At 41.4% G+C, this 25,215-nt stretch overlaps 1 protein-coding gene and 1 pseudogene across 4 annotated transcripts in view; one reads left to right on the plus strand and one right to left on the minus strand.

The window, feature by feature from the left end:
- The window catches only part of NHS (NHS actin remodeling regulator), a 335,826-nt gene that overhangs the window by 287,485 nt on the left and 23,126 nt on the right, over window positions 1–25,215 (plus strand). For all 4 annotated transcript variants that reach the window (XM_070502399.1, XM_070502398.1, XM_070502402.1 and 1 more), the window contains exons 2-3: window positions 3,914–4,066; window positions 9,866–9,999. In XM_070502399.1, coding sequence (XP_070358500.1) covers window positions 3,914–4,066; window positions 9,866–9,999 — 287 coding nt within the window. The remainder of the gene's footprint in view (window positions 1–3,913; window positions 4,067–9,865; window positions 10,000–25,215) is intronic.
- LOC106825635 (calcineurin B homologous protein 1 pseudogene) lies at window positions 19,182–24,727 on the minus strand (annotated as a pseudogene).

Genomic DNA, 25,215 nt, shown 5'->3' on the forward strand with positions numbered 1-25,215 from the left:
CTGCCTCCGGTGGACACATAATACTAGTTAATGCTCTATAACCAAAGGACAAAAGTGAAAGCAAAGGCAGTAAAGAGTTTTCCTTCCCTTCCCTGTCTAAGAGATAAACAACTTTTGTGGCAACCAATGAATGAAATGTTCACCTGCTAATGCATGGCAGAAATCCATCATAGCTTCTCAGCAGATAAAGAAATAGGCTTCGGACAGGGAGAGGTGAGGATTCCTAGCCTTGAAGGCTGTCATTGTGAGAGCTGGTTCTTCCCAGGAACCATGACTTGGCTGCCCATGCTGGAACTCATGCATTAGTCTTCTCATCTGAGAATCTACAGTCCTGAGCAGCAGGCAGAATTCAGCAGCTTGGAAGCACTGGCTTGCCCAGTCGGCACAGTAAGAATGTGTTTAGAGCATCATGAAGCAGGAACACCAAAAAATGTTTTTTTCAATAACTTGATATTTAATATGTAATAAAGAAAGAGAATTTTACTGAGCTTCTTTATATTTATTTTATGATATGCCCATTTATTCTTTAATTTGGGATTACCTACTGCAGAAAGGTGGAGGTGGAGGAGTAGGGACTACAATCTTTTCAGTGTTTAGGGCCTTTAGAGTCTAGAAGTCTTAAAACATCCCCAGGGGGGCTGGCCCCGTGGCTGAGTGGTTAAGTCCGCGCGCTCCGCTGCAGGTGGCACAGTGTTTCATTGGTTCGAATCCTGGGCGCGGACACGGCACTGCTCATCAAACCACGCTGAGGCAGCGTCCCACATGCCACAACTAGAAGGACCCACAACGAAGAATGTACAACCATGTACCGGGGGGCTTTGGGGAGAAAAAGGAAAAAATAAAATCTTTAAAAAAAAAAAACATCCCCAGGGAATCCAAAACAGGAGGAGTCTGCCAGAGGTCACGTCTCCCAACCTATTGCTTCCAGGCAGCATCACACCTGAACCCTTTCGCAGAGAACCAGAGAGTGTATGCTCCACGAAGGCAGAGATTCTTGTGTGTTTTGTTCTGTGCTGTGTCTGAGTACCTAGCACTGTGTGGGGGACATAATACCTATTTAGAAAATGTTCCATGGGTGAATGGATATTTCCATTTTCAGCAGTCTCTTCCCTTCCTGCATATTGTCCATCTCCCTTAAGATCCCAAGGCATCATCAGATAATATTTTGTATTTGTCAAACTTGCCTGATGATAAAAAAAATAATCTGGGGGCACTTTTCAGATATACAGATAAGTAGGCCTCTCTTTTGGAAATTCTGGTTCAGGAAGTCTAAGTTAGAGCTCAGGAATCTGTGTTTTTGATGAGGACTTCTAATAAGTCTTTTCTTCAGATCAACACTGAGATAAATAGCAGGAGCTCGGCTCTTCCCCACATAAAGATTGAGGAGCCATGACCACCTGACCTGGTTTCTGAGGGGCAATCGAAAGTTAATACCCTGAGCTTCTGGTCAGTGGTGCTGAGGGAATGCAGGGCTGTGAGAGTCTTCTGGTCTACCCCCAAGTCATCTAGCCCAGCCCTGAATCCTAGTTCCTGCCTTCCTGAAGAAATGGACCTGGGAGAGGAGGTACTCCAAAGCCCCTCTACTTCTGGGACTGCCCACTGAACTTCTTGCCTCGTCTTTCCACCAGGCAGGTGTTCTGTTCTGTCCCTTCTCCCAATTGTCACTAGCACATGAATTCACAGCCACCTCTGTTGGGTTTGATAATGACCTCTGCCCTACTCGGGGAGAGCCAACCCCTGCATCCAGGGAGAGGCGAACTTTTTAGTCAGTCCTGGTCACTGAACCAGAGCATTCTTCCTACAGTGGCTAAATAAAGCCTCTTTCTTCAGCACTCCCCACTACCTTACACATGAGAGAAGGAAGCTCTGATCCAGATATGGCTTGCCCTTTCTACCCCAAGACCTCCCACACCTCATCTAAAGCCTGAAGAGGCTGGTTCCTCCCTCCGTGATTCATCCTAGGTCTTCTTGTCCCCAGGACTCAATGACCCCTGACTGGTTCACCAAGCACTTATGGTTTCTAAGGAAAGGGTTGAGGTTATAGAGCAACTCAAGGAAGAAAAGTTGCTGCCTTTATTCTTGGCCCCATAGAACTTTCTGCTAAAAATACCCTCCCCTATCCAGGAAGATAATCCTGGGATCTCTAACCCTTGCGTTTGAATTCTTCTTGGAGATTAAACAGCAAGGAAGAATAAATCTAGGTCAAAAAGAGTAATCTGCTCTGTAGCTGAAAGTGAGAGAATATAATAGACTTTATGGTTACAGTTATCCAGTATGATCGCCACTTATGGCTATTCAAGTTAAAATTAATTAAAATTAAATAAAATTAAAAATTAGAAAGTGTTTAGTAGCCAGTGTGGCTAGTGGCTACCACATTGAATGGCACAACTATTTTCGTCATCACAGGAAGTTCTACTGGACAGCACTGTTTTAAAGGCATGGCGATGTCCCCTTGACCCTGTATATGTGATGTTTCTTCAGCATCTTTGGAAATAGGTCTTTGTTTCTCTTGGTGGTTCTTGTGCTTATGATGCATTATTCTAGAGAAAAGCACTACTGAAGACTGCACTGAAAACCAAAACCAAAAATAACTGCCATAAATGCATATTTGGTGTGTGGGGGGGATTAATTATCAAAAGGTTTCATTTTTCCCAGTTTTTCTTCTATTCTCCTTCTACAAAAGTACCCTCCCTTTTTCATTTGCCTTTCTGCTTTATCTGTAGTGTATCTTATTCTATGTAAGGCTTCTCAGACAAAGTGAAATGGTAGACTAGACTTTGAAAAGAAAAGGATCAGAGAGGAACTAAAAGCCTATTTGGGGCACAGGAACAAATAGTTGGGCAGAATGCCCCCAAATCACACGCTGAGAAAAAGAGGAAAAGAAGCGGAAGGAGGTGATGAGACTGGGAGGAGCAGGGTGGGCCCAGGACGGGGGTCTGGTCTGGATAGTAGGTCTGGAGGGTAAAGCAGCCTGGGCTAGTTCTTGCCATTCCTGAGGCTAGTAGGCTGCCCAGGAATTCCTCTGTGCAGTAATTTCCTAATCAGAATCCTCCTGCTTAGGAAGAGCACCTTCCACTAGAATTTATCTTCCCCTCCTGGGTGATCTCCATCCTAGGCTCAGTGTGTACATGAAGAAGATATAATGGGTTAAATGCTGCATCGGGGGGAAGGAGACGTCTTTCCCTGATGTCTTAGAGGAGTTGCAAGGATTGTGCCCTTCTCCTCACCAGCACTGTCTGTGGTTTCCCTCCCTTAACATCCATCATCCCTGTAATGATTTCTTTAATGCTTATGCTCTCCCCTGGGTGAGACTAGGGAAGTTGAGCAATGCTTTGAAACATGGCAGGCAACAGACTTGGCAAGTGGAAGGCAGAATAAGGTTAAATAGTGAGGATCAGGGGCCAGGGGTCACAGGACAGAAAGCAAGGTAAGGGAGGGCAAAGCACAGGTGGGCATCAGGAGCAGGTGTGCAGAACCATAGTTTTGAGGCCCGGTGGCCAGAAGACTAGAGCTGAGGTGACTTTTCCAACTCATCCCTGAAGCTTTTCTCTGCTTTCTTAGAAGGCAAGAGCCCCACCCCACCCTCAAGCATGGCTGGCCAGGGGCTTGTCCAGGTCAATGAGCAACTATGTCAGAGAGTGTGAAGTGAAGGTGGGGAGGAAGTTAGTGGTCACAGGCAGATGGCCAGTGTCCTGGGGTCTCCCATCCCTTGGCTTGAGGGCAAAGGTTGTCCATATCTGTATAGTAAACTTTAAACCTTTCTCCAGCCTTGAGTGAGCTCCTAATGTGAATGCAACAGTCCGGACTTCCACTCCATCCAGACTCCACCCTGTCCCCCCCCAACCCCAGGGTCTGCCAAGTGCGCAATTTAAAGCTACTGATGTATAATGCCCCATTTCTCTCTGTCTTGCAGCTGTCTCCAACCTGGACATTGAGAGTAAACTGAGTGTGTACTACCGTGCCCCGTGGCACCAGCAGAGAAACATCTTCCTCCCAGCCACAAGGCCGCCCTGCGTGGAGGAGCTGCACCGCCATGCCCGGCAGAGTCTGCAAGCCCTGCGCAGAGGTGACTGCTCCTGAGCTTGGGGGGCTTTTCCAAGAGAGAACTCAGAGCTTGTCCCATCCAGGGGTTGTTCTCTGTCCCATCAGTCCCAACACCTCCCTTTGTTATAGCAAGTACTTTGAAACAATCCCTTTTCTACCCTGAAATGAAATTCATGGGTAATATAACCTGCCTATACACATGATTAAAAATAGCATTATGGTCTAAATATGGTAATAAGGAGAATTTAAAAGGAAAATTGTTTATAATACTAATAATATTTGCAATATGCAAATGCCTGGGTATGATTGCACTAGAAGATATAATTAATGCACCTATCAAAAGTAGGTTTGGATTGGGCCAGCCCAGTGGCGCAGCAGTTAAGTTCGCACGTTCCACTTTGGTGGCCCAGGGTTTGCCAGGTCAGATCCCGGGTGCAGACCTACACGCTGCTTGTTAAGCCATGCTGTGGCAGGTGTCCCACATATAAAGGGGAGGAAGATGGGCACGGATGTTAGCTCAGCGCCAGTCCTCCTCAGCAAAAAGAGGAGAACTGGCGGCATGTGTTACCTCTGGGCTAATCTTCCTCAAAAACAAACAAACAAACAAACAAACAAACAGTAGGTTTGGATTAAGTAAAGACAACCAGAAGCCATTCTGAACAAAATGTATAGGGAAACAAAGGAGTTGAGGGGCAGGAGGACAGACCGTGAAAACTGGTGCATTCAGCGTATATTAAACATGAGCAAAAAAAAAAAACAACAACTTTATATTACAATTAAAAGGGAATCAGGTTTGATTCAAATAGATTCTAGGCTTTTCCTTAAAAGCAATTCTGGTGGGATATTTGTGGGACCTGGGGCACTATTTCATGGTTCAGGACCGTCCTGTGCATTGTAGGATGGCTGTCATCGTTGGCTCCCGCCCAGTCCTCTAACAATTAGAACCTCCCCCAGGGGGCTCTTCTGCACCTGCTGAACATGGGTGATCTGGTCCATTCTACAGCAGAGCACATGGAAGCCTAGAGAGGTCAGGAAACTTGCTCAGGGTCACACACAGCAGGTTAGGTAGACTGCCAGGACCCAGACCCTGGCCTGCAGATCCCCAGCCAGAGCTGTTTTTCTCCTCACCACACACTGTGTCCTTGGGAAGTAAATAAATATTTCTATTTCTATTTCTCTCATAGTCCCGAGAAAGTCAGAGATAGGCAGAGAGCAGTCAAGGTAGAAGATACAACCTTTTCTTACACTGGTAACTTTTCAGTGCCTTAAAACCATTCTAATGAGGACAAGGAGATTAAAAACTGGCATCATCCTTTTAGAGTCCCCTAAATTGGGTATCAGAAGTTGGCATGCCAGCTTATTTGGCCTTTAGATTTTTGTTATAGAGACAGATGGTGTCTGTACTTTCAATGTCTTTGTTCCAAATTCCTTATGCTCCTTCAAGGAATGGTATTTTGCAAAAGTATTAAAATTCAAATAAAATATTTTAATGTCACTATCAAGATGGAGATATAAAATGACATATGTTGTTTTCAGCTTATTTTCTTCCACATATGTATGACTTCTCCTTTTTCCCCATCCCTAGTCTTTTTCCCTTTTAATGAAAGAGCTAACCTACTAATATCCCTAATGCAATTGTTTCTAAAAGTTCCCCTTGGTTATTAGCAGCAGATACTGTTGACACTTACAATGAAGGGTGATGATCAGTATCCCCTAGACATACCTCTGGCATTCTTACTATTCACTTTGATTTTATAGTTGGCTAAAAAGTTCTTCTTTATCAAATTTTTAGTGCAACCCACCTTCTGGAAATCTTTCTTAACACTCTCGCCATTCCTTTGCAGCCTGGATTAGGCACCCTTCCCATGATATCCTGTGCATCCTCCCATCATGCCACTTATAAGCTTATATCATAACTAACCACTTATGGGCCTGTCTTCCACCATTAATCCACGAACAACTCAAGGGCGAGGATGATAGCTTATTAATTTTTTTTATTCAAAGCACTTAGCATGAGCCTGACATAGAGTAGGTCCTCAATAAATGTTTGGGTAACTGAATCAAATCCTGCAGAAAACTGGTTGAGCATTGAGGGCACAGAATGATGACAAAGTAATCTGATCATTCTCACTAAATACTTTCTCTGATGTCATCATTAGAGAGCTTGAGTAATATTAGCCCTTTAGACATAATTATTTTTATCCCTTTATTATTATTCATAAGTCATCCGTGTTTAGATTTTTCCAGATTCAACCAGATAACATTAAGCTGCTCATAAGCTATCACATTTCACTACGTTGTCAGGTTTGGACTTAATGGCAGAACTGAGGAACAGCAAGTGCCAATATCAATTTTCTCAGAACTTCCTCCTGGGGGCTGAGAGAGGGCTATGGGGCCTCCAGGGGTTTGGAAGGAAGACTGTGGAGTTGTATCTTGCCCTCCATAGACTGGCTTGCTTTGTGGTTGTCTCAATAGCAAATCTTGGGTGTAGTAGTTTTAATAGCACTGCAGAGAGCCATAAACAGGAATTATAGGCATCATAGAATTAAAAACATGCAGAGTAGAATTAAAATTAGAAAGTGAGGTTTTTTTTAACCTTGTCCGAGAAACACGGTAGCTTAGCAGTGCATTCATCAGAATACCACTTCTGCCATCTGGTGGCCAGGATTAATACTGACCTATCAGACAACCGCCTTGCTCAGCAAATGCCGCAGTGAGCTTCCCTGTAGGTTCTCTATTTAGACAGCTGGAATATCCTGGCTTCCACCAGGCGGGAGTGGATAATGAAACACACACAAGTGAGGCTCGGTGGCAGCAGCACTATGCTCCTTTTGGAGACGAGGCCATAAGGATGGAGCTGGAGGACTGAGATCAGAACCTAGAAATTGGTTGCCTTCAAGATCTGCTCAATAGCAACCCCCTCAACAAAGTCAACTGAGGGCCAGGCATTGTGCTAACGCTAGGATTCAGAGAGCAATAAAGTATGGTCCATCCCCACAAGGAATTCCTGATCTAGTGAGGGAGATGGAGAGGTAACCAGGTAATTTCAGCACAGTGATATAGGGGCTCAGAAGAAAGGCACTAATTATGCTATGGAGCTTCAGGGAAGGCTTCCCAGAGGAAGCAGCACCATAATGGATTTAAAGTTATCTCGAATCCAATTCCTCTTTTTTCCCCTTTTTTCTTAGCAATTCTTTAATGCTCAGAGCCAACAATAGCTTTAAGCTATGCCGTCATTTATGTTTGTAAAACAAGGAGGGAAAGATTACTAAGTGGCTATAAAGAGATAAATATAAATATATTTTAGATTTACTTTCCTATCAAGTTTCAGGGCTGGGGTCTAAGTTCCATCAGTCTAAGGGAGTGAGGACCAAGAGTCTACTGCAGTTTCAGGCTCTAGTAGATGAATGTTCTCCTCACTTCACAACCAGAAAAAAGTATTGTTGGGGAGCCATTAATCTCGCCTGGCTGCTGCTGGCCTAGGGCAAATGAAAGAGAGATATTTAAGGAAATATGGGAGGGGAGCAATTGAATGGGAAATTGAGTTGATGTCTCTCTCCGGACTCCTCCCCTCCTTCCACCTTCTCCTAACCAGTGACACCTGTATTCTGCTCTTCATTATGAATTTAAGAATATAAAAGCTTTTCCTTGTGCTGCCCATTTAGAAAAGCCCACTGTTTGCTTGCACAGAAAAATGATGGTGGCCTTGGAAGCAGGCACTTTAAAGAAAGAAGAGTCTTCCTGATAAACATTGGCTTCGTAGGCAGTTTAGCAAAGACTACCTACATGGTGATGAAGACTCTTCTCTGGTTGTGAATGGGAGTCAGCATTTGTCTAAAGAATCCCAAGCAAAGGAAGATGAGGAATATTGCCACATTTTCCTGACACAGACAGAAGTTGGCAGTTGATACAGGGGGGCCCACGCAGACAGGTCAATTGGACATGGATAGAAATCAGAAAGCTTGAGAGTGCTTGGGTATTATTTTAGACTGCAGCACACTGAATACAGCAAAGAGGAAAGGGACCAGCATTAGGGAGGCCAGTGGAAACAGGCAACAGGACCTAGAGAAGGACCTAACAGTGAGGGCACTGACAATACAGCCCATGAGAAAGATAGGGGTATAGAGTGCATTCTAGTGTTAAAAGATTTTAATGAAAGCATTAATTCCTTCTTCCTTTAAGTCACTCAGCAAACATTTATTGAGACCCCACTATGTCACAGGCATGGCAGGGCACTGGGATTGAAAGCTGAATAAAATATAGTCTCTGTCCTCCTTCTAGTGAAAGAGGCAGACATATAGAGAGATTCTGATTTTTATCAATCCGATGATGGAAATGAAATGGGCACTGGGCACTATAGGGCCTTTGGAGAAAGGGCTTCTGATGTCACCTGAAGTCAGTGTAGTTAGTTCTGTTTCCTAACACAGGTAAAAAAGTAAGTTGTGTCTTATGAGCAGCCAAATCTCCATATTCTATATTATCAATGTTTTAATAATTAGAATGTGATAAAATATAATTATAATCAAATACTATCAAACTCAAGCAGTCTTGCTCTAATGAGTGAGAAGGTATGTTAGGACCTTATAGAGCCTATAGGTCAAGTAGTGGTCAAGAGTGGGCCCTGGGGCCAAGCATGTACCACTGACAGGTCAGCGGTGACATAGCCTCCCTGAGCCCATTTAGACATCTGCAAAACAGAGACGGTATCAGTGCCTACTTTGTGCAGTTGTCGAGATGATGCATATAAAGAGCTTTAGCAAAGCATCTTTGGCACGTGGCAATTGCTCAGTAAATATTGCTCATGATTATTGTTGTACGTGTGTTGAGTAGTGGCAAGTTTAAATAACAGGAGGGCAGAGTAAGAAATCTGCTGCACAAATTTGTACCTTGGTCATGAGGGGGTCACGAGACTTCAGGCCCTAGGCATGAGTGTGGGCTGGATTTGGGCAGCTGGGGCAGCCTTTGGTGTGGCCGGTATGTTGGCCAGTGTGTGCTTGGGGTCTCACTGAGACACCCAGAAAGCTAAATTGTGTACTTGGTGTCTCAGTGATTCTTGTTATGAAGTTGGGTTCACTTCATCCCACATAGAGATATTTCTTGGCTTTTCCCAGAGGTAGCTTTAGTCCTAAATCAGATAACTGTTGTCACTGGGATTCCTTTACTGTCTCTAGGAGCCCAGGATTTCAAAGCCCTCTTGAATGTTTTGGGTGACAGGGCTTAGATGGCTGCAATGGTGTGCTGGTCACAGGCTCTTTAAAAAAATGTAATAAAATACAATATATACATAACAGCCTTGATGTGTAGCATTCATCAATCTCTGTGATGTAAATACTCCCACCATAGCCTTTTTCAGGCTACCAACAGTTTAAAAACTGGCTTGCCGTCAGCACCTCTGAGCCAGTGTGAGCTGGATGGCTGTGAGCATTTGTCCCTGGCATTCCCCAGGAGGCTCTGGTGTGTCTGTGCCTACTGTCCACTCCAGCACTGATGTCAGCAAATCTTCCTCCATTGTTCCAGATTTTTTTTTTGCTCATGTTGTTTTGAAATGAGAAACATTGAGAAATATACTGCTCTTTCCAAACTCAGAGTGAGCCATTTTGTACAAAGATTATGAGATGGACCCACTGAAATGTAGGTATCCAACTTCATTTTAATATGAAGTGAAAGTTCAGAAACATTCTGAAATTCTTATTTAGTATACAAATGAGCTAGATTCACAAAAACTCACTTTTTTTCCAGCCTTTTGTTCATCCTCCCGAGGGGGCAAGAGAAATTGAAAATGCCAAGTATGCTTCTGTATTATTGTTTTTTCTGCCCCCAGAACACCGGAGCCGGAGTGATCGCCGGGAGCAGAGAGCCACTGTCCCCCTTTCTGTAGCAGCTCCTCCACTGCCGGCCTACCCGCCAGCTCACAGCCAGAGGAGGCGCGAAGTTAAGGACCGGCACTTCTTAACGGTGAGCTTGGTGGCCAGCCGGCAGCCCTGTCCTTGCTCATCGGGAAACACGCGTGGGACTTGGGAGTCAGTTTCCCTCCTCCTAGTGAAGGAGGCTGGGCCGCCAGAGAGAGAAAACCATGGGCGTTTGAGAACGACTGAATTATTTCCCCTCTTATTCCTGAAAGGATGGCCTCTTTTCTGGAATAGAGTGGGGATACGGATGTATTCTTTTAGTTAACTGGTTGCACAATACGGTAAAGCAATCATAGTTAAGGACTCTAAATCAGAAAGAAAACTTTGCTTCCAATCCCAGTTCTTCCGCATACAAGCTGAAAGATTCAGGGCAGTTACTTACCTTCTTTGCTCTCAGTTCCCTCGTTAGTACTGTGGGGCTATTAATAGTACCTAGCTTACAGAGTTTCAGGATAAGATGAGATAAGACATGGAAAGAGCTTAGCACAGTGCCTGGCACAGAGTAAGACCTCAACTACTCTTACTAGTCAGGTGACAGCATGGCTGACTCAGTAGGGTAAGCTGAGAAAGAACTTAAGTGGTATGAAAAATTACCATTTGTAGATGAATCATCTCATCATTTCATGTTTCCCCATCCTATAAGGGAGGCTTGTTCTTCAGGGTAACCAATTACCAGAGTGATGTCATCACTGCTGGTGATTTCAGCCTTGCCTGGGTGGGTGTGGCTGTAACTCATCCCAAGCCCCCAAGTACGATCACAGATGATGAAGCTGAGCCCAGCTCAGAACTCTTGCAAACACCATCACCCCAAGTGTGCTTTCTAAGGCCTCAGCGGGGACAAGTGAGCACTTTGCGCCTCTAAGTAGGGCACCACTGGAGTGAGGGGCTTTGGTTTCTGTGATCAGATCAGCCCATATGGCCTGCCCAAATGGCTGGACCCCTGTACCCTTGTCATTCTGGTTTGAGGCCCAAAGTCTAAAGAAGTTACAATAGTGTGGGTACAAATTGAGGTTTTTATTTGAAATTAAGTTTGTATGTATGATTACAAACCCTGCATCCTAATGGCTTTTACAATATGCAAAATAGATGCAAGATATTTGGGTCACATGATGCCAAACATCCAGCTGAGAACAGACTTCATCTAAATGAATCTGTCTGATATAACAGCCAGATAAAACAGTGAGTGATATTGACATAGACATTTTTTCTACTTGTGGCTGGACAGTAGGCTTCATGTCCTTCAGACTCATCGAGTGCCTACTAAGTGCCATGTTGCACTCACTACATTGTTGGAGTGCAGCCCAGGCATAAGAAAGGAAGGTAAGAGCCTCTTAGGGCTTTTCTAGGTCTTTATATAGAGCAGTTACACATGCTAGTGATTTGTCATAAAAGCCCCTGCTCAACAAAAGTTCTTATTAAGCTCAATTCTGCTTGCTAAAGCATTTGCTTTTAATGAGGCATTTTCTGCATAAAAATGCTAAAAATATTTTTCCCATTCATTATAACATGTTTTGTGGTTCATTAAGTTTGTTTTCTTGGTGGGGGGAGGTAGGAGAGAAGAATGTTGAGCATTTACAGAAATGGCATAAAAATATTACCCTTTGTCATAATCTGCATAATTTTTAATAACGTCTAAATACCAAAGTAAGACTATAGGAAAAGGCTTAAAATAATAAATAGCAATGAGGGTGCTTCATTTACCCAACAAACGTCAGTAAGAGAGGAGTCTAGATCATACTTATGTAAACCAGAAAATTTACCCATCTCAAATGGTAGTACTTAGTATTTCTAAGTAATTTGGGGAAATTTTAACTGTTTGATTTGTTCGATTGAGTTTGGGTCACCAAGTTCATTGGAAGATTTTCCCTTCAAGTTATACCCTCAGACCTGGAGTTGACTCAGAATAGAACACAGTTCTATGCATTAAGCTTACAAGGGCTGTATGTTGCTGTAAGAGAAAAGGCTGCAAGGATAGCGATAGGAAATTTGCAGCTAAATTGCTGGATGGACATTTTCTTAGACAGCAACTCTCCTTCTTTCATGTACGAGACTTTAGTTAAGCCATTTTTTTCTTCCTTTAAAAAAGCATTCATAGCGAGACTCTGATATACAATCTTCCACAACTCTGCAAACGGTTATACTGTACTTTGGTCATTAATGGCATGGACTGTGAAGCCAAACTGCCTGGATTTGAATACCAGCTCTACCATTTACTAGCTGTGTGACCATGGACAGGTTAACCATTTCATTGTCTCAGGGATAATAGTAGAGGGTACCTCATAACTTTGAAACAAGGACTGAATGTGTTAATACTTGTAAACAGTACCTGAGGCATAATAAGCACTCAATATGTATTAGACATCACTATCATCATCATTATTATTAGCCAATCAAGTCCCTGAGGTATCAGTGATATAGAGATAAGATCATGGGTCTAACTAGGTTTAAGTCCCAGCTCTACAACTTTTTGATTGTGCGATTTGAAAAAAGTTATATATTTTTGAGTCCCAGTTTCTTTATCTGTAAAATGGGGGTAATAACTTCAATTTTACAAGGTTGACAGGAAGACTTAAAACAATGTTGTGTAAATACGATTCAATTGTGTGTGTGTATATGAAAAAGTGTCTAGCATAGTGACTAAAATACATGAACATCTAAATCTATATTCATAACCACTTATAGTAAAATTCTTACCCTCAAATGAAAATCATCTAACGCATACTCACATATAAGACTGGAGGAAGTATAAGTTGTTGCACCCTTTCTAGAGGGCAACTTGCCAATATTTATCAAAACTGTAAGATATTCAAGCCCCAGCAATTCTATATCTAGGAATTTATCCCAAGGCAGTAATGAGAGTGTATGCAAAGACTTATTCACCAGGATATTCATCAAAACACTGTTTACAATAGGAAAAATAATTACAAATGTCCTAAATGTCCAACAATGGGGATTTAGTTTAGTGAATTCTGATATAATCAAAGGATAGAATCCAGTATCAAAAATGTCATAGAAGAATATTTAATGATATGGAAAATGTATATTTTATCATCAGTGATTTTTAAACAGTATATAAAATTATGTATAGTATGATCTCAAAAAATATCTGTGCGTGTATATGTGAGTATATATACACACATGTGTAGGAAAAGAGGCTGGAAGGCTATATACCTGTGGTTCCCAAATTGTGTGATGAGGTACCCCAGGGCACTGTAGTGAAATCCTAAGAGTGAATTGGGATATTTTAAATTTTCAAGGGGCACAGTGTCATTTGTCTGGTGTCATCTGGTGATGGCTCCACAGTAGCCTCACAGCTCCTACAAGTAGAAAGAGGGGATGCTTGGTTTCTTGACATTTGATTTATATCAAAATTTCTCTAAGGGGAACTCACAGGAAACTCACCAGCCAATTTAGCTTAAAAATCTCTATCAGCTGCAAATTCAAGGAGCATCTCCTAATTAAAGCCCATCTGGGAGTCCTCTTTCATCAAAATTTATCAGGGTGGCAAAGGAGATGATTTCAGGCCCAGATGGTTTCCCAGAGGAATTCTACTAAACCTTCAAGGTCTAGATAATCCCTCTGCTCTATAAATTGTTTCAAAGCACTGAAAATGAAGTAGAACTTCCCTATTTCCTTTATAAACTTTTTATGAAGGTTTGATAAATAAACATGACAAAAACAAAAAAGAAGAAAGGAAGGAAGGGAGAGAAGTAGGGAACTACAGACCAATATCACTTATGATTATCGATGCAAAAATACTAAATTAAATGTTAGAAAACAGAATACAATACCATATTAAGAAATTAATATGTCACGACTAAATGGGATTTATTTCAAGAATGGAAGGTTAGTTCAATAGTAGGAAATCTATTAGTATCATATACCATATTAATAGATCCAAGGGAAAAAAAACCCATATGATTATCTCCATAGATGCTGTAAAGTCTTTAAATAAAATTCAATACCTAGTCTTTATAAAAAAAAAAAGGCTTGAGAAAATAAGAACTAAGTGGTACTTCCTTAACATAATAAAATATATATACCTTAGTCCTAAAGCCAATATCTTACTTAATAGGGAAACACTAGAGGCATTTCTGCTAAAATCAGGAACAAGGTAAGGATGCTCACTATCTCTGCTACTAATTAGCATACCAGAGAGATTAATAAATGCAATTAGACAAAATAATTCCATTATAGACATAAGAACTGGTAAAGAAGTAAACCTATATCTAGTTGCAGATGATATGAAAATCCTGGAGAATCAATGATAAAACTAACTCCAACAATAAAAGAATTCAGTAAGGTAGCAAGATATAAACACATAAAAATCAATACCCTTCATTGGCACAAATGATAGCCAATTAGAAGACCTAGTGGCAGAGAAAACTCTACAGTAATAACAAAGAAGATTAAATACTTAGGAATTAATTACCAGAAATATGCAAAACCTATATGAGAAAAACTTAAAAGCACTCATAAAAGACACAAAATTAGACTTTCTCAAATGGAAGGACATCCCCTGTTCTTGGATAGAATAATTCAGCATTATAAACAAGACAGTTCTCTCTAAGTTGATTTATAAGTTTAACACAATCCCAATAAAAATGCTAATAAACTTTTATAAAAATGGAGTTAGACCTATTGATACTAAAGTTCTTAGGGAGAACATCCAAGAACAGCCAGGAAAACACTGAAAAAGGAAACCTACAAGGGGTTACTAGCCCTATCAGACATTAAAATATCTTTAAAACCTTTATAGTTACAACAGCACGGTACTAGCACGTGAACAGAGAAATATACCAGTAGAATAGAAGACAAAATCCAGAAATTGACCCGAGTATATATGAAAACATAATAGATGATAAAAGTGTATCTCAAAACACTGAGGCAAAAGATAGAATTTCATTTAATGAAGCTGGAACAACTGGGTAGCCACTTAGTAAAGGAAAAAATTTTGTCAGTTTCTCAGCCTCAGCACTATTAACATTTGGGGTCAGATAATTCTCTGCTGTGGGGGCTGTCCTGCACACTGTGCAATGTTTAGCAGCATCCTTGGCCTCTACCAACTAAATGCCAGGAGCACCCTTCCTCCTAGCTTTGACAACCAAAAATGTCTCCAGCACTGCCAAATGTCCACTAGGGGGACAAAATTGTCCTTGGTTGAGAGTCATTTAATTAGATCCATACCTGACATCATACACAAGGTTAAACTCCAAATGGATCAGGGACCTAAACATAAAAAATGAAACCATAAAAGGACTAGAAGAAAATAGGGATGAGTTATTCTTTGACCTCAGCCTAGGAAAAGGCTTTCTAACTCTGACTCAAAATAGAGAGGCAATAAAGAAAAGTTGATAAACTTGAACAGCAAATATTTTCGCACGCTCAAACACCATAAACTAAGTAAAAAGACAACCCAAAATACGTGCAACATATACCACAGAAAAAGGACTCATGTCATTAATAGATAAATACCTCTTAAAAGTTGAGGGACAAAGAAAGGAACAAAAACCTCGTAGAAAATTGCGGAAAAAAACCTTGAAGAGACAATTCGGAAAAAACATAAAAATGTTTATTAAACTTTTTTAAACAGAAAAATTATTCAAACTCACTCATAATTAGAGAAATGCGAACAACACTGGGATATCATTTGCCACCTATTAGACTGGCAAAAATTAAACAATATCACAACATATTCTATTGGTTAAACTAGGGGGAAACAGGCACTCGCATACATTGCTGATGGAAATGCAAACTTGGTACAACCACATGGAGGGGAATTTGGTGATATCTAACAAAACTACATATGTACTTTTTACCCTAACAATCCACTAAACATACACCTCCAATAATACAGAAAGGTTATTCATTGCAGTGTTGTTTACAATTACAAGATATTGGAAACAACAAAGGTGCCTACACATAGATGGATGTTTTTAAGAGCTATTTATCAATTAGTGATATTAGCCCTTTTTCTGTGGTTTATGTACATGTAGTGATGGAATAAACTACAGGACATCCACACAATGGAATACTGTGCAGCTGTAAAAGCATTGAGGAAGCTCTTCATAAACTAATAGGAGTGATTTCCAGGACATACCCTTAAGTGGAAAAGGCAAAGCCCCAAATAGTCTTGACAGTATGCTACCATTCATGTTAGAAAGAAGGATGTATAAGAAAATATGCAAGTATCCACTTGTCTGTGTAAAAGAAATAGTCAATTCTGCTATAACACAAATATGCATCCCTAAAAATCTCCACACTGTGCAAAGTTGCACAATAAAAACTAGAGGGTGTATGGGGATAACAGGGCACAACACTCAAAAAACCCCTTCCATGACACACACACACACAAAAGATAGGAACCTAATCAAAAAACAGTAGCACAGTTTTACACATTAAATTATTAAGAAATACATAATACACTAAATGTGTCACTTTACCTAGAAAAAGCCCTAAAGTTTGCTTGTGGAGTGAGCATCAGAGAGCTGCAGCTTGTGAGTTACTATGAAGAGGTGGAAGAAGGGGTACCTGAAACCAGAGGGAAGGTTGTAACCCCAGGTGTGGATGGTGTGGCTCCTAACACGGGGTGAACTGAGGGAGCTCGGAGATATTTGAGGTGTGTGCATTTTGTGTATTCTTACATAGCTCACAGAAACCTAGAGTTTCTCATGCATGAAATCGTGCATAAGCAAACAGGAAATTCAAATTCTTCTCTAAGATATCAATCACGCTGGGACAAATTTGCTTTTTCAAAACCAGCATTATAGCAAAACTGACTGTACAGGAAGGATAAACCAGAAACTAATGAGATTGGCTTACCAACAGGGGGTGGGTGGGAATGGGATAGAAAGAATGGGGGATAGGAAGGAGGTAGTAGGGTCGAGGGAGAGTGACACTTCTCTGAGTATATTTTTTTGTTAGCTCTAACTCTTAGAACCCAGGTAATGTTTCACATACCTCCCTCCCTCCCCCAATAAATAAATAATTAACATCAACTAGAATGTGAGGAGAACCCCCAAATGGAAAACAAACAATAACAAGTAAACCTAACTATATTACAAGTGAATATCATAACCACATTGAAGGAGGTAGGGAAAAAACATAGCTAACCTAAGTCACTCTGGAAAGAAGTATTTTTGTTTCAACCACAAATATTTAGTGATGGATTGATGAATATAATTTTAAATAGAACAATAAGGCACAACCATGGATTGAAACAGTTGCTATACTGCCAAAAGAGGGAAAAGCCATAAACTTAGGGACTTTAAATATGCAAGTCAAAGAGCCTCTGAGGTAGCGAATAGATAAGTATCAGACAATTCTTCCCTTTTATACAGTTCCTATATTACATCATTTGATCATAAAGCCAGAATGATACTTCGTACAGAATTCCTCATTCATTTATACTTGAGCCATCCCACCTGGCCACTCCTCTGTTCCCCTCTCCTTTCCCTTCCCTTTGCAGTGGTGTTCTTTAGCCATTCCCTTTGTAAAGAATTGTGTACACATCTTCCTTCCTAAGAAAGGAAGCAAGCAAGCGAGCAAGCAATGAGTCAGAGAAAATCAGCCACAGTCGGCTATGTAACTGAATAGTCTTAGATGTTAGGATGGCAACAGCCTGATTCAATGAGGTCTAAACTAAGCTGACTTTGGCAAAGAAGCTGCTCTACCTTGCTAAAAGGTCTGCAATTAATGCCACCTCATGTTGTGCCACCACTGCCAGAGTCCCTGTTTCTAAGAGATTAGCAGTGGTCTACATGAGGAGGTAGGAAGCCAGTGTAACCAAACAGGTAAGGTGACAGTGCAGTCAATGCTTTGGACCTCTACTGGGACTTGACTGTGGCTTCTAGCCTAATCATTTGCCAAATGCAAAAACCTGCTGGATAGTGAGGACAAGCTTTAAATCTCTTGGACAGGATAAGTTAGGCACCTCCATACCTCTCATCTTTCTACTTGGAACTATGAAGTGAAAAACATCCCAGGGCATGCAACACTGAGGCATAAACCATTGCTGCAGAGGTGGGAATACAGAAGGCTTCTAAGGTGTCCAGGCTCCTTGTTCAACAAGCCATGAGAAAGTCCCCAAGCATGTTGTCAGAGTAACCATTCTGGTGGTGACAATGCCCTAAAGCTGAGCAAACCTGCAAGCATTTGGCTATTTTCTGAAGAACGAACACTGTACTAACAAGAGTAGCCATATAGGTACTGTACACGTGGAGAATCGGAGGCCAGAGGTCAAGTGACCTGGGCAAGCCACCTAGAAGACTTGGCTTGACACCTTTCACCTTTCAAGAAGAACATCTTCATCCAGCAGCCCTTTGATGACAAAGCAGAGTGCAGGGGACCAAGAGATTGTCACATTCTTCTGAGAGAAGTGCTGGCTCCTGAAAAGTTCCTGAGGAGACAACATCCCAGAGGCCATTTACGAGCGAAGGTAAATAAAAACTGCCAGACCACAGAATCATCTTGTCAAGTTAGACATATATTTAACAGGCACAGCTTGGGGTGCCAGGCAGAATGGAGGGGATTTTGAGGCATAATAAAAAGCAGGAAGGGGCCGGCCCGGTGGCACAGGGGTTAAGTTCGCAGGTTCCGTTTTGGTGGCCCGGGGTTCGCCAGTTCGGATCCCGGGTGCAGACATGGCACTGCTTGGCAAGCCATGCTGTGATAGGCGTCCTACATATAAAGTAGAGGAAGATGGGCACGGATGTTAGCTCAGGGCCAGTCTTCCTCAGCAAAAAGAGGAAGATTGGCAGCAGATGTTAGCTGAGGGCTAATCTTCCTCAAAAAAAAAAAAAAAGCAGGAACACTGAAAGATCAAGTGACTGGTAGGTTGGGTGACAGAGAAGCAGGAAGCAAAGAACGTATGGAAAAAGTTGAAGAAGCATGCTGAAGCCTAACTGGAGGGAAGGCAGCATGGCTATAGTCTATACCCAGTAGAAGAGCTTGCTTGGCTGGTTGTTAGCATGAGTCGTTCTCTCATTTTCTCAGACTGGATGGATGTGTGGCATTCAGCAGCATAACTGGGGGAGATATGTATAAATGGAGAACCAGCGAATGGATTCTGGAGAGAAATAGACTGGGTGTGCCGTTCTATAATGCCCTGTTTACACCAAAGGCAGGTTTGTGTTGACGGAGCACACATGGGGTTGTCATCCAACAGCATCAGTATCTTTGGAGAAAGGAGATGTACAAGAGAGCAAGGAACAGTTTGGTCTCAGCCTTTTAGTCAAGAAATCAGATGCTCATTTTCTGTTCTACGTCCACCTTCTCCAAAACCTTAACAAATTCTGCGAAAGATAGGGCATCATCCGCTTCCTGATCAGCCACCTGGATGGTCCTGTCTGTGATGCTGCTCAGTTGCTCATCTGAGATATTCACTCCAACCATCTTGCATAGCACCTGGAACACTCACAGCAAGAGATCTTGTCATCTTTATCCAAATCACATAGTTGAAAAACAACGTACAGTTTGTTGCTTTGGCTGTTGAGTGGTTCTGGTCCAGTCTTATCTTTGCTCTTTGCATTATCTTCAGTGGGTTGGAAATGAGCCAAAGTTTTTATGATTCCATGGAAGTTTACTTGGTCTTCTCCCTCTGGAAAGGTGGCACTGATGAGCTGGTCCCCCAGTGGATTGATGACAAGTTCTGGAATTCACTGGAAATCTTCCTAGCTGAAGGCCCTGTTCTCCCCTTTGTCCAGGCTGGTGAACCGGCTGTAAAGCTGGTTGATCTGGTGGTGGGAAAAGCGGGTCTTCTACTGGATTTCCTCGAGCTCTTCCTTCTGCAGTAACGTCGAGGCCTGAGACCCCATCCCCAAGCAGGAGCTCCTTCAGGAGCAATCACACCTGAGGCAACAGTATAAAGCTAAAGACAAAAGGAACTGTACACAAATATTGTACTCTAGTTAGTAAATTTGTTCCTCACAAAAGAATGGGTTAGAAATTCTGAAACTATGTGTATAATAGGACTGAGCAAATAAATAAATACGCTGTGGATAATGACAGTTTGTCACTGTTGGAGAAAAGAGTTATAAGGACATAAGGAAATGGAGAAATAAGGAAAGTCTAGAATGAATCCTGTGGTGTTGGATTAGAATTTAAAGAATCAATACAAATTCATACATATATTCTCTCACACACACACACACATATATACATGTATATGCAGATGGATAGGCATAGAATAAATATGTATATATGTGCATGTATGAGTATACGAACATACATTTCCTGGCTCTGTCATCTGAGAGGGCCTTAGAAGCAATGACACTCTGGTAACATTGAGCACATCTAGTGACCAGGTCTTGTTGCTCAAAAAATAATAGGGAGCATTAGAGCAAAAGGGCACAGGAGCCAGTTTGAAGGAGCTCCCAATGGCCAAATCTGAGACACTTTGACCAATAAAATAAATAATGATAGTCATGGATTATAACACAGAGAATAAAATAAATATCCATGAGTCAATACTGATATAAGTAAATTGGGATAGGTAAATAAATTCATGGGGGTGGGGTAGCTCTTCCTTACAGAAGAATTCTAATTAGTAATTGTAGAAGTATTGATGGAAATTTTAAAAATCACTGTTAGCTAAATACAACAGTAATAATTTTTGCAGGCAATAATCATCAAAGGATGCTAAAATTAATTGGGTGAAATTATGTTGAGAAATAGGATGTTTGCATAGTGTCAAAGTTTCCCCCCACAAAATACTTGTTGATTACAAAGAGAAAATGATAACTTTAGCTGCAGAAACTTGACAAACACCATCTTAACCAAGTGATCAAAGTTAACATCACCAGTAACAGGGCACACCTATAGATGAACCTCCCACATGATGCATTGAGATGACCCTTCTGTGGATTCTTACCAAAAATGTGTAACCTCAGTCTAATCAAAAGAAAATATCAGACAGCCCCAAACTTGAGGGAAATTCTAGAAAATAAGTGGCCAGTTGACACTCTTCAAAAGTGTCAAGATCACGTGGGATCCTAGATTGGATCCTGGATGAGAAAAAGGACATTAGTGGGAAAACTGGCAAAATCCAAGTAAGGTTAATAGATTAGTTAATAGTGTTAATCAATGTTAATTTCCTGGTTTCAGTAAATGTACTAGGGTTATGTAAGATGTTAACGTTAGGAAAAGCTGAATAAAGAGTATATGGGAACTCTCTCTACTATCTTTGCAACTTCTCTGTAACTAAAAAGTTATTTCAAAATAGAAAGTTAAAAAATATATACACATTTAGCCATGGATATTTCACAGTTCCTGGGTGTGGACTTATACCCAGGTGCTATAATAGATATATGGCTTCAGGAGAAGGTAAGTTCAACCAGGAAATGCTTAGTTCAGAATTTCTTTACTTAAATAGGGAAATTTAGAAGACCACAGAGAATCTAATCCGATTAGAAGTTGCCATAGTATATGGCACTTTGGCCCCTAGTGTCACAGATTCCCACTTCAGAGTGTGGAGTCAGTTTGTCACAGTAGTTCACCATCTGCTGAATGGAATGTCCAGCTCATCTGTTCTCATCAGTCGGGTCCCTTGATCCAGGCTCAGATCTGCAAATACTTGGGACATTTACCTGCTCTTCCCCTGTGCACACCTAAGGCAGGCATTTCCAATAGATTACAGCACTCTTTCTGACATAGTCCACACAGCCACTACCGATCAGAGTTGGCACTTGAGCTGAAACATCTCCCATTTCTGGGTTCAGCTTGCAGTCAGGTCCATGGGGACCCTTGACATCTAAGTGCTTGCTTAGATTCTGCTGTCTAGACAGACAGGCACAGAAGTCATCCTTCCTCAAATGTGGTGAGAGACTCCAGCATTATTACCAAGTGTCCCTCACCAAGCTTCATCAGTGATCTAGGGGTAGAATGTCTAATGGTCTCTATGGTATTGGCTGAAGATGCTTGACATGAGGTGGAGCCCTGTGGCAAAAGTTGATCTGGTCCATAGGAACACTGAGGCCTGAATCCTTATCATCAGAATTGACGGTTAACTCATTCCAACATATTGTGCTCACAGTTATATTCTGTGTCAGACTTGATAAAATTAGCCAGGAAAGAATATCAGGGATTCTTTGTCACTTAATAGCCTGATAGTGATTTTCTAACTTATCACACTGTGGCATCCACAGATTTTAAGACAAAAGACTGTCAAATCATACTTTTCCTCTTACCAAGGAGGTGCATCTGAAGGGCAGGGGACACTCCAACAGCCTTATTGGGAAGTAAACGGAGGAAAATCACTCAAACTAGGACCCAGACTCTCTTGGTCATAGTGCAGAGCTATAAACAATGAGCATGTTTACTCTTTCATTTTCAATCAAGAAGATAAAAATAGGTCTTATGAGGAAGCAACTTTTGAGAAAAACTAAACTGCTTACAGGAGAATTAGAAGACTGAGAATAGAGTTCTACACCAGGAGATAGGATTAAAGAGTAGAGCTGGCAGGAGGGGTATTTCAACAGTATTAACCTGCCCTGGGTGGACCTTCTCACTGCCTCACTCTCTCTCCCATCCCCAGCTCTGTCTTCTTTTATCCAGCCTCTCCCCTCCTTCCCTGTCCCCATGGGTCTGCATTAGAGACTTTCAATATGCTATTGGTTTATAAGAGTTGGGACAGAGAAACGCTGACCAAGCCTTTCCTTTGCTATAAAAGAATTACGTATACCAGAGTGTCCAGACAGGTCTTGTTTTGCTTTTATAAAATATCTTCATAGTTCGCAAGCTTTCTCAGAAGTATTCTGTTGTTTTATGATCTGTCTCAAAATGGTTCTGTCCATCCAAATTAAGTCTCTCTTGCTTCACCATAGGTTCCTTTATTTCATCTAGTTTGCTCCTTTAAACCAGTTAAGAAAAATTCTAACCTTGGCATGAGAATCTTATAAATTCTTCCCTAATCCTAAACCTTTAATTCCTCCATTCTGCCTAAAGAAATAAATTTAAATCCTTAGCCCAACTCTCCAGCCTCTGTACAATCTCATTGTAACTTACCTTTTCAGATGGATCTCCCACAAATCCTTTGCACAGACCCTAGACCTCAGCCAAACCAAACTACACGTGCTTCTCTAGAAAATATCCTGCATTCACAAAACAGTGTCTCCACTTGGAATGCCCTCTCTCCCATCGTGGCCTCTCTTTTATTCCTTTATTTGGAAAAAAAATAACTGAGCATGTACTATTAATAAGTACTAGAGGGATCCAAAAATAAGTGAGACATAATCTCTGCTATCCTGAGTACGTGGATAGTAGAGGAAATTATATGGTATTGAATATAAGGTGTTAATACCTAACTGGTATGTGATGTTAGAATGGTATCAGGTGTTAGGATTAAACTTCATGGTAAAGGTAGCATCTGAGAAGGCCTTGAAGAATTTTGGTATGAATGCTGGGAGGAAAAGGATTACAGGCTGAAGAAACCACGAGAGCAAGCACACAGGGGCGGGAGAAGATGGAGTACGTATACACGAATTCAAATATTTTGGTTTGACTGCAATGCTTCAAAAGACCAGATCTTGAAGGATCTTGAATGTCAGACTAAAAAGTTTGCATTTATTCCATAGGCACAGGGAATTCTTGAAGGGTTTTGAGCACAGAAATAACATGATCAGAAAACGTAGCGCTTTATGAAGATAGCAGACTGTGCATGTATAGGATTGATTTCCTTAAGTTCTAGAGGTTCCCTCTTGGGACAGTAGGGAGAGAAGAGCCTGACATTAGTTTCAAATGTGGGATCACAGGAGTAGTGGCGATATCTATCACACTCCCCATTTAATTCATCTGTTTGGTCTTTGCAGAAGGTAGACAGATCTTGGAGACTGGCTCTAAGTAGCTTGTGGCTTTAATTGTAGGGGCTGTTCCAATATGGTATTTTTCTTGGAGCAAATCAGCACAGCACCTAGCATGTGGAATGATACAGGTATTGACCTCAGCAGATACTTTTTCCCATTATACCCATTTTCAAGGGTCACCAGAAGCAGTTTGCTTTTGAGACTGTGTCAGCTCTCCTGTTCTCTGCCATAAGCTGCAGAGATCATTATCATCTTGACACATGCATGGAATATCACACTGGTTCATATTTTCCTGATTGGACTGAGGAACCGGAAGTAGATGCCTCAGACACAATCAAGGTAGGGGTGAAAGTCTGGTACCACATACTTTATCAGTGAGGGTCCAATCATGAAAACAGAAACCACACCAGTTATTTTAACAGAGAGAATTCAATGTAGGGACAGTCTTTTGAGACTGACATGGAAAATGGGAAACTGAGGTGACACAGAGATAGTGACTGCAGAAAGCAGCTGATATTCCTAGGGCAGAACCTAACAGGGAGCAGCTGGCGAGGAAGAAATGTTGTTTGCAGAGTCCCAATATCACAGAGCAGAGTATGGAAGAATAGATTTGGAGCTGACAGACAATAGCGTAATAGCCAGCACAATAGCTAATGAAAGCATTAGCCAGTGAGTCTGGTTTATATTAAATACTGTGAGAAATAGAGAAAAGTCCTTGTTGGAGATTTTAGTTTTGGAATTCTTTCTTTTTTTTTTTTTTTTTTTTTTTTAAAGATTTTATTTTTTCCTTTTTCTCCCCAAAGCCCCCCGGTACATAGTTGTATATTCTTCGTTGTGGGTCCTTCTAGTTGTGGCATGTGGGACGCTGCCCCAGCGCGGTTCGATGAGCAGTGCCATGTCCGCGCCCAGGACTCGAACCAACGAAACACTGGGCCGCCTGCAGCGGAGCGCGCGAACCCAACCACTCGGCCACGGGGCCAGCCCCTTGGAATTCTTTCTTTTTAAAACATTAGCCTGGCTGTGGAGCAGCCAATAAAATTACTTGTCTGTACACATCATTACAGAATATTCTCAGGTTGACATTCTCTTGCATGTCTGAGACATTTCATTGTTCAAAGTATAAGCAGACAATGGAATACTACTCACAATCAAAAGGAACGAATTACTGATACATACAACAACTTGGATGGATCTCAAGGCATTATGCTGAGTGAAAGAAGCCAGTCTCAAAAGGTATGATTCCATTTATATGACACTTTCAAAAAGACAAAACTATAGTCATGGAGAACAGATTAGTAGTTTCCAGGGGCTAGGAGTTGGGGGAGACTTTAACTATAAAGGGATAGCATGGGGGACTTTGGGGGGAAATGGAAATGTTCTGAGTCCTGACTGTGGTAGGGTTACATGAGTCTATGTATGTGATAACATTCATAGAGCTATACTCAAAAAAAAGAGTCAATTAA

Source organism: Equus asinus, chromosome X, assembly GCF_041296235.1.
Source record: "Equus asinus isolate D_3611 breed Donkey chromosome X, EquAss-T2T_v2, whole genome shotgun sequence".
NCBI classification, from domain to species: Eukaryota; Metazoa; Chordata; class Mammalia; order Perissodactyla; family Equidae; genus Equus; species Equus asinus.